Genomic DNA, 8890 nt, shown 5'->3' with positions numbered 1-8890 from the left:
TCCAAATAAGGCATCCTTTGGAGACATGAAGTAATGGGCTTATATTAGTCATTTTCTCAAGGAAGGCTAAAGGCCACACATAAACCATATAGTTACATTATGAGAATTGGACCACATTTTTATTTTTGCATTTTACATCAAAAATAATGAGACTTTGTAAGTTATACATCACACCAAATAAGATGTTTAACCTCTTTATAGTACTAGTTGTACACACTACTACTATTTTCTTCTTCTCTCCATACTCCTGTTCACTTGTTTGTTAGGACGACTTCTTATTATTGGCACCACCGATAAATCCAATCACATGTTTCAGTATTTTTTTTTTTTTTTTTTTTTTTTTTTTTGGGGGTTGGAGATGCCCAAATGGCAATAAGCTGAGCCTTAAAATGATTAAGGCCCTGTTTGATTCACCTTAATTTTGCTGAACTGAAATTATTTTTACTGAACTGAACTTAATTTTACTGAACTGAAATTATTTTTACTGAACTTAAATTATTTTTACTAAACTGAAATTATTTTTACTGATTTTCTATTATAATTCTTCTTTAAGAAAACTGAATTTTACTGAACTGAACTTATTTTTACTTAACTGAAATTATTTTTACTGAACTGAAATTAATTTTACTGAACTGAATTTATTTTTACTAAACTGAAATTATTTTTACTTAATATTATTTTTTTAAGGTGAAGAGAACAGGGCCTAAGCATTTATATCTTGAAAATCGTGGTTGAGTTTCATTACATTAAAGTCTTTGAAAATTCTCATAATATTGATTATTGTAGATGTTTATGACTTAATATTTCTCGTAAGAATGATTAAGCATTAATGTCCGTCATCAAAATAGGTGGTAAAGCCATATCCAAACTTGATTGAATTTATCTGCATAAAAAGTCATTGATTAATATCCGTCATCAAAATAGGTGATAAAGTCATTTTAATTACAGTAAGAACTTTTTAGCAATTGCATAATTTTTTGACCTCAAAAGACACATGGTAAGTGCCTTAGAGGGCAACTCACCCAACATAAAACTACTCTTAATATTTCAAGTTTATCACCAACTATAAGGGTTAAAGAATTCAAAAATCAAACCCTCAATTTCTTGATTGTGAGATGAAAATCCTACGGCTCGTAATAATCTCTCACTAAAATTACAAATTAAAATGCTATAGTAATAAATGAGTATCCCTCCTTTCCCTCTCACTCCAATCAATTGATACAATTTTAATTATGAAACCTGTATATTGTATCAATGTGAAAAAAAAAGTTAAAGAGATTTTCCTTAATTAAGTGGATTACTGAATCTGGTACAATAAAAGGTACAATAAGTTTTAAGGAAAGTAGTGGAGTAGTGGGTTATCCAATCTAATCATTTAGCATGATCAATTTATGGGTACTCAAAACCAAGGCACAAACTCATTTTCCCAGCACCCCCCAGGCCCCTCCCCATAAATAAATAACAGGAGTAGTAAAAATAATTAGTAGTATTATAATATCTTTCAAAAAAAAAAAAAGGAAAAATTGGTGAAAATAATCCCAACTTTGAGGCATTTACTTTTAATAATCCCAACTTTGGATTATTATTGAATAATCCCAACTTTAGGGGGTATTCGCTTTTATTGGTCCCAATCGGTAAACCAACCTGTTATAACAGGTTATGGGACACGTGTCGCAACATAATTGGTAAAAAAAATATATAATAAATATTAAAAATTAAAAACCAAACAACCCCCACCGCCCACAATTCGCCTGCCCCCTTCCAACCGCCTACACTCCGGCAGCCCCCTCCTCACCGCCCACAATCCGACAGCCGCTTTCCCCTCGCCCCACCCGTCGGAAACCCTTCTCCCCACCCCTTCCAACCACCGATACAACCCCTCTTCCCCTGAACCGCCCCTGATTCCCACCCCCACCCCAAAAACCCTCCCAATAAACCATCCCCTCCCCTTCCCCCCACCCCAAAAACCACCCATTACCCTTTCCCCAACGCTAATAAACGTTGTTCGGGGCTAGGGAAGGGAGAAAGGTGGTTTTCGGGTGAAGGGAAGGGGATAGGTGGATTTTTGGGATAGTTTTCGTGGGTGTGTTGTGGGAATCGGGTCAATTTAGGGGAAGGGGAGCTGTTTCGGTGGTTGGGAGGGTTTTTTTTTTGGCAGGTTGGGTGTAGGGAGAGAGGTTGCTAGAGTGTGGGAATTGGGGAGGGGGCTGCCGGAGCGGGGTTGGGGAGGGGTGGCGTGATGGTTTTTCTTTTTCAAAAAAAAAAATTCTTTTTCTTTTCTTTTCTTTTTAGCCTTTTTTCAGCCAATCAAGTGGTGCCATATTTTTTTAAAACAAATAAATATATATATTACCTGCTTGACAGGTTACCGGTCACTTGGGACCAATAAAAGCGAATACCCCATAAAGTTGAGATTATTCAATAATAATACAAAGTTGGGATTATTAAAAGTAAATGCCTCAAAGTTGGGATTATTTTCACCAATTTTTCCAAAAAAAAAAAACAATAATAATAATAGAGGGAGCGCCAGTTGATCTCAGTTTATCTCCTTTTACAACTTTATACATTGAAATCTATGTCACTTTATTATTTTACTTTTATCATTTAAAAAATAAAAAAAATGATTAAATTCAAAATAATAATACCAGTAATTAAATTAAAAATAATTATTTGTAACAAAAATGCCCTATATATGAATATTTCTGGGTTATGATGAACTCATACAGTATCAGATATAGGACACGGTCTGATTCCATAGGAAAGTATTGCCTCCTCAATCAAGGAAATGCATTAAATTTACAAGGACTAAAGTCACAGAAAAGTAATTACGCCATAATTCTTTTAGGTTAATACAGTACAGTAGTACTTTGTACAAACAAGTCAACAGTAACCAGTGATGAACATACTGTTTCAGTAATGACCGTGATTAAAGTATTACGAAGCAGTTAATATTAACTGCCTGTAAGAGCATCAGTTTATAACATTCTCATATAAACATATGCTACCTGTTACTAACCTATACAAAATCGATAAGGGGAAAAACGAAGCGTTCACAGAGCTTGAAACTATCTCTTCGTCTAAACTCAATGTGACCACTTCATGGGCTCAATGCCCACATATTAGACATAGCTCCGAACTATCCTTCCATGCAATAGCTTAAAGAGACGTCAAAGTCCTTCCTTCATCACTGCAGCTGATATAGGCAAAGAAACAGGCTAATAGGATCGTTCCTAGACAAGGTAGTCTGGATAAGTATAACAAATAATTCTGCTAAACTCGAAGTGCTTAACATAGGATGATAGGACAAGTAAGACTCACCTATCTTAAGAGTTCAGCAGTTTCAAGTGCACTTGTTGTAGCTTTGTCCTCTTTCCTAGAAGCTTTCTTCCGCTTCCTCTCTGACTGAGGTTCTTTGGCTTTTAGATCATTGCAGAAGGTCCTTAATGATAGAGAAAGGTTCTCATTTCGATGGGCTGAGACAAAATTTAAGACTATCACAAGTTGTCCATATTGAAAGGCTATACTAGTAAATCAATACAAGTTTAGTATATTGACTGTGACCAAACACCAAAGTCATTTAGTTGTGAATAACAGGCTGGTCAGGCTGGTCAGGCTGTTGTCATCAAACAAAGGATACATGTTACCGCTAGATGCAAGCTTCAAGAGATGATGAAAAACAGAATTTTAAAAGACTTGAAGCTTCTTAAAGTGTATTTAGATTGTGATTAAGTCAAATGAATCAGTGGATATTGTCTACAAGAATTGTGTTTTATTAACATATCAAAGAGCAGCATAAGCAAAGATCAACCCTACATTAAAAAAAAAAAAAATTAAAAAAAAAAAAAATCCTAATATAGTCAATAAATAATGGACTGCATGTATCAGACATGATAAAAATATATGCATGATATAACAACAGATAAATGTATGGTACTCAACACAAATAATACTCTATAGATGAAATGTGCAAGAATAAAGCAAAAGCTTTGTTAACCAAAATAAATATTAGTGGCAATTGACAAATCAGTTTGAGACAAGGTATGAACCATGAGTGAACAGAAGGCAACATAAGATCTGTTCATCAGTAATTGCAACCTAAAGTCACGAACTGGTTCTACATTCATTATAAACTAAGTGACTTTTCACAAAGAAGATTGCATATATCTTTTATCAAAACCATCAATACAGAAAATCTTAAGCCGAGGCCTGAGCATTTTGGTAGTCAGTTTATCTAACAAATTCATAAAATGCAGTGGATGCAGATATGATTTAGAATATAGACTTCTAGAATTAAGATTGAAGTATCATCAGATGCCCATGAATACTAAGTATACTGCTTCCACTAACATACAAGAAATCTCAATAGTCCTGGTTACAGGTCGTTCAAAGCAAATACAACGTAATCCTTTTTTAAAATCAAAATCCCCGTACCATGATCGTTCCAAAGTCCAAAATTCCAAAAGATGCACTCATCGCTGTTGTTAACAACTGAAAATTGTAATAGACTAACCTAAGGAGGGGTAGTTTGGGTATTCTAGTAGTAAAATTAGTTTACTAGGTTAATAGTCCTTGGTATAAATAGAGAGGGAGGGGAAAGAAAATGGTAGGCAATAAGTTGTAAGGAAAACCTAGAGAGTTATGCCCTCATGCCATTGTTAGAGAGTGATAGCCTCAAGCTATTTTTAGAGTAAAAGCTATTAACCTATCTTTGTAACCCTTTTACCATATAAAATCAATCTTTTAGCTTCAATCTTTATTATTTCTTCTCATTCAATCAATTAACCAAAAATCAATTTATCTAGTTTAATCAAAGAACCAATCTTTTCTCTATATTTTACTGTTATTTGTGTGAGTAAGTTAGCAGTAATTTCAGTTCATCACAAAAATAAATAGGTTTTTTACCAAGTTTGACCTTAAAACTGTAGGTGACACCCCCGCTTACTCCACCCTGTACATGAGGGGGTGTGGGGGAGGCAAGGTAATAAAAAGGAAACGGAAAATTCTTATGAGACAAATGAAGCACTGTACGTCACATATTACTCAATGCTTTCATATACAGAAATAAAATGTCATTAAGTTGTGAAGTGGATCCTGTTGTTATGGGATGGATGCAGTTGGTTGAAAAGGTGATCAAAAACAAATTTTGGAATACATCATGCTACTCAGACAAATCGTGGTTTTAGATTGTACATAGCTCAGAAAGGAATAGAGGATGCGCACAAGCATTATTTCAACCAAATAAGATACTGAACTTGTACAATTAATTAACCAAGCATCACATGAGTTGGCGATGATAGAATGATATACCTAGTGATAATTGTATAATGCTTAGCACAATAATGAACAAGCTACATGTGCAAGAGTAAAGCAAAAGAGTTTGGCACTCAAAGAAAGTTTGGTGGCAATAAGTTGAGACTTGACAACTTGAGAGTTGAGACAGATACAATCCATGTATGAACTGAAGGTTTGGTGGTATAGGATGTTTGTTGTCCAAACTATACTCAAAAGGGATGAGAAGACAGCTACATAAATTAAGCAGCTTAAACATAATGTTGTGTTATTAAAAAAACATAAAACTAAACAGAGGAAAAAGAAACAAGGGTTGGATATGATGACAAACCATATACATAAAAAATGTTAAAAGAAATTCATAACTCATTACAATCAAAAGTTGCAAACCAATGCATTTATCATAAAATAAGTAAATTTTCAGCAAAGATCACATATGTCTAAACCTTTAATAATTCTTATTAAGATAACTATTCCAAAGAATAAACCTCAAGACATGCCCTGGTCTGAACATTTGTAATCAGTTTGTCCAGAAATTCTTGAAAAGAAATAGATTAGGATGTTATTGTAAAAATTAGAGACTGCTTTCCTTCTAACAGAAATTTAGGACTTCTAAGATTCAGATTAAAGTATCATTAGATGCCTTGCTAAAAAAGTTTTCAGTATTCTTGATTATCTGTAACAGAAAGTTGCTGCTTCCACTTTTCTATAATTATCACCTTATGAAAGTATTGTCACAACATCTGTTGCTACCAACGATTCATAAGAAACAACAGTTTCAAAATTCACATGTTTAATATATTTTTGCCTGCATCGTAAGTGATGTTCTGTCAGCTTCTTCTCCCCCCCCCCCCCAAACTCACAAAAATAGAAAGGGAGAAAGAGAAGAAAATGGAAACTCAAAACATTCTTGTACAACAGATGAAGCTGAAGCTTTATGCTTGGTTAACTGAACTACTGAAGAACCACTGGAATATTATGAGTGATTAATTAAAGTAAAAATTATAAAATTGACAGTACCAAATAGAGTTATGTGACAGAAACATGATAAATATTCACGTGTTTAACAAAGCACATGCAACCTCATATCCAAACTAGTGGTTTCCATTAAAACAACTGAATGTAATACCTGCAAGTATAACATCCTCAGTATTCACCAATTTACGACCAGCATGGTGTGCAAATAGTTCAAGGTCCTTGGCCAAATGCTCTGTAATACAAAAGGTAAACCCCCATGATTCGTTACACAGTAAGATTGCTAGATACATATGAAAAATGTGTGCTTGATCTCATCACGGAAAACATGTGCTAAAACTAGTCATTCGCCATGGAAAATAAAGCTCTAGGAGCAGTCAGCACATATTGTGGGTAGTTGATTATGAGGCATCAGGGCAGCATATTTGAGGAAAGTTGTTTCCAAGACAAAACATGTGAAAGAGCGGGTTTGACACAAAAAAGTCAATTTTAGTTCCCATTTTAAGAGTGTAATCCAAATCCAATATGCATCCAGAATGCCTGATATCCAAAGATGACAAGGGTGGCATGCAAAAAACAAATCTATCATCTTAAAAGTGTTAATATTGCTACAGATTCAGATCATCCTATCAAATTGTCATCAAATAATTTACAATTGTACCCAGAACAGCCAGAAGCATGAGTGATGACATAAAAAAGAGTTTAGTATATCAGCACTTAGGTATCCATCAACTTATGCAAGGCACAAAACATAATGATTCGAAGCTAAGAAGAGCTATCAACTTGTTACAAGGTCATAAATCAATAGTAGCAAATTGTATATAACTTTTCTTAAGATATCCCCTAAAAATGTCCTTTCCAAATCATCTCCCTACTAGATTGGTATTTTTTTTCTTCTTAATTTTTCATTACAACCACTTATCTAATTTTACATATTCCACGTAATCTGTCATTTGACATATCATTGAACTACCCAGTAGGGCAATTTTCTTTGTAACTATTCATAATCACTCAACGCCTAGTCGATGAAAAAAGAAAACCTAATTGATATTGAAGATAGTTACCATGCACATTCATGTAAAAATGGTCCTATACACATTCTTAACCAGAAAAGTCACCCACAAACGCGTAAAACTATTACAAATCAATCACAAATTGTTAGAAGCTATTGACATTAATCGTATGGAAACAGGTACTACAAATGCTACAAAATTTTGATCAAGCTCACTTGTTCTCAATTCAAAAATCACACTTGCTAACTGCTATCAAAATATTCCAAATTCAAAGCAACACAAAAGAAATCCTAACTTCAGAAAAAAACAATTATAAATAATAAAAAAACCATATACAATCGAAACCCTACATAATAAAATAAAATCAAATTAGCAAACCCTAGAAAAGCATAAGAAAATCGAAACGAAGGAATTTCAAGTGCGATTACCAACATAATTAAACGCCAAATTGGAAATACACGCAACAATGGATTCAGATGGTTGCATTCCGTTTTTCTTGGCTGCTCAAATTGAAGAACAAAAAAACGTAAGAAATCGAAGAATTGAGAGAAGAAAGAGAAAGAAAGAGAGAGAAAAGGACCTTCAGAATCGGCAATGGAAATGGCGGAAAGACGAAAACGATCCTTCAAAAGTTGAGTTTCTTCGTCATCTTCTTCTTCTCTCTCCATTTCCATGTCGCTTCCTGTTCTTTCTATTTCCATTTTTCCAAATTTTTTTGAATTGATTTCAGAATAAGAAATTCATGGGTTTTCAGGCGCCAAATTTCTGGGTAATTTGTTCCTTTTTTTTTCCTGAACATCTGTCCATATTTCCATAAAATAGCAGCCTCTAGGGTGGACAGATTTTGGGCTTTGGGGTAATTTTTGTGCTTTAATTTGGAAAACTAGTGATTTTTTCTTTTTCATTAAAAAAGTACTTCGTATGATTTTTGAGTTTATTATAAACAAGCTATGACACACACACATTAGCTCGATTTTCCTTTATTCTAATTAAAAAATCTTTTAAAAAAACTACGTAGGTAGCTTTTATGAGAGGGGTATTTTAGAAAAGAAAAATTTATCATCCAAAACCCCTTTCACTTTATATATTGCTATAATGTTTTTTTTTTTAAGAAAAGAATATTTACGGTACGAATTTTACTTTAACATGTAAAATTTTATTGATGTATCAAAACTTTTCATAATTTTACTTGTTGATAATTAAACATATTAATTGTTAAAGGTGTGCATTAGCAAACATTATGAAAGAAACTTGATAAAGTCTTGTGTACAACGAGTGTACATTAATTTATTGTAAAACGAGTTAAAGTTATGTTAAAAGTACTTACAGTTCCCCTTTATATTGCAAAAGTTATTATTTTTCAATTAATAAATTTTTTTTCTTACAAAAAAAACTTAAAATATATTAGATTAATCATATTAGTTTTTATAAAATGTAATCACGTATCTATAAGAAATTGCACGTTCAAATAAAATTCAAACCAACGACAAATTAAAAGTTAACCTTTAAGTGGTTATAGTTACTATAAAAATAGTTTATAATTACCACGACACTTAAAGTGATATCTGAGAGCTTAGGTTGAATTTAATTACCACTAAAGTCAATTAGTATGT

The 8890-nt window shown here is 33.1% G+C and overlaps 1 protein-coding gene across 2 annotated transcripts; it reads right to left on the bottom strand.

Moving 5' to 3' along the window:
* Positions 1 to 2676: 2676 nt before the first annotated feature.
* LOC110686962 (protein MHF1 homolog) lies at positions 2677 to 8168 on the bottom strand. Of its 2 annotated transcripts, none has more exons than XM_021863599.1 (5): positions 7858 to 8168; positions 7706 to 7777; positions 6419 to 6499; positions 3319 to 3473; positions 2677 to 3244 (listed from the first exon to the last, which is right to left on the bottom strand). In XM_021863599.1, exons 1-4 carry the CDS (start codon positions 7976 to 7978, stop codon positions 3319 to 3321), a joined length of 429 nt encoding a protein of 142 aa, XP_021719291.1. In that variant the 5' UTR covers positions 7979 to 8168; the 3' UTR covers positions 2677 to 3244. The 2 variants fall into 2 exon arrangements, with proteins under 2 accessions (XP_021719291.1, XP_021719283.1); XM_021863591.1 differs by having other exon boundaries at positions 2683 to 3230; positions 7858 to 8164.
* Positions 8169 to 8890: the final 722 nt, after the last annotated feature.

Source organism: Chenopodium quinoa, unplaced genomic scaffold (assembly GCF_001683475.1).
Source record: "Chenopodium quinoa cultivar QQ74 unplaced genomic scaffold, ASM168347v1, whole genome shotgun sequence".
Classification (NCBI taxonomy): domain Eukaryota; kingdom Viridiplantae; phylum Streptophyta; class Magnoliopsida; order Caryophyllales; family Amaranthaceae; genus Chenopodium; species Chenopodium quinoa.
This window is presented reverse-complemented; position numbering and strand designations above follow the sequence as displayed.

Coding starts and splice junctions, on each gene's coding strand:
- LOC110686962 (XM_021863599.1), bottom strand. CDS start 7,978: ATGGAAATAGAAAGAACAGGAAGCGACATGGAAATGGAGAGAGAAGAA. Junction 7,778..7,857: donor TTCCATTGCCGATTCTGAAG/GTCCTTTTCTCT, acceptor CAATTTGAGCAG/CCAAGAAAAACGGAATGCAA. Junction 3,474..6,418: donor TGAGGATGTTATACTTGCAG/GTATTACATTCA, acceptor ATTTTGTCTCAG/CCCATCGAAATGAGAACCTT.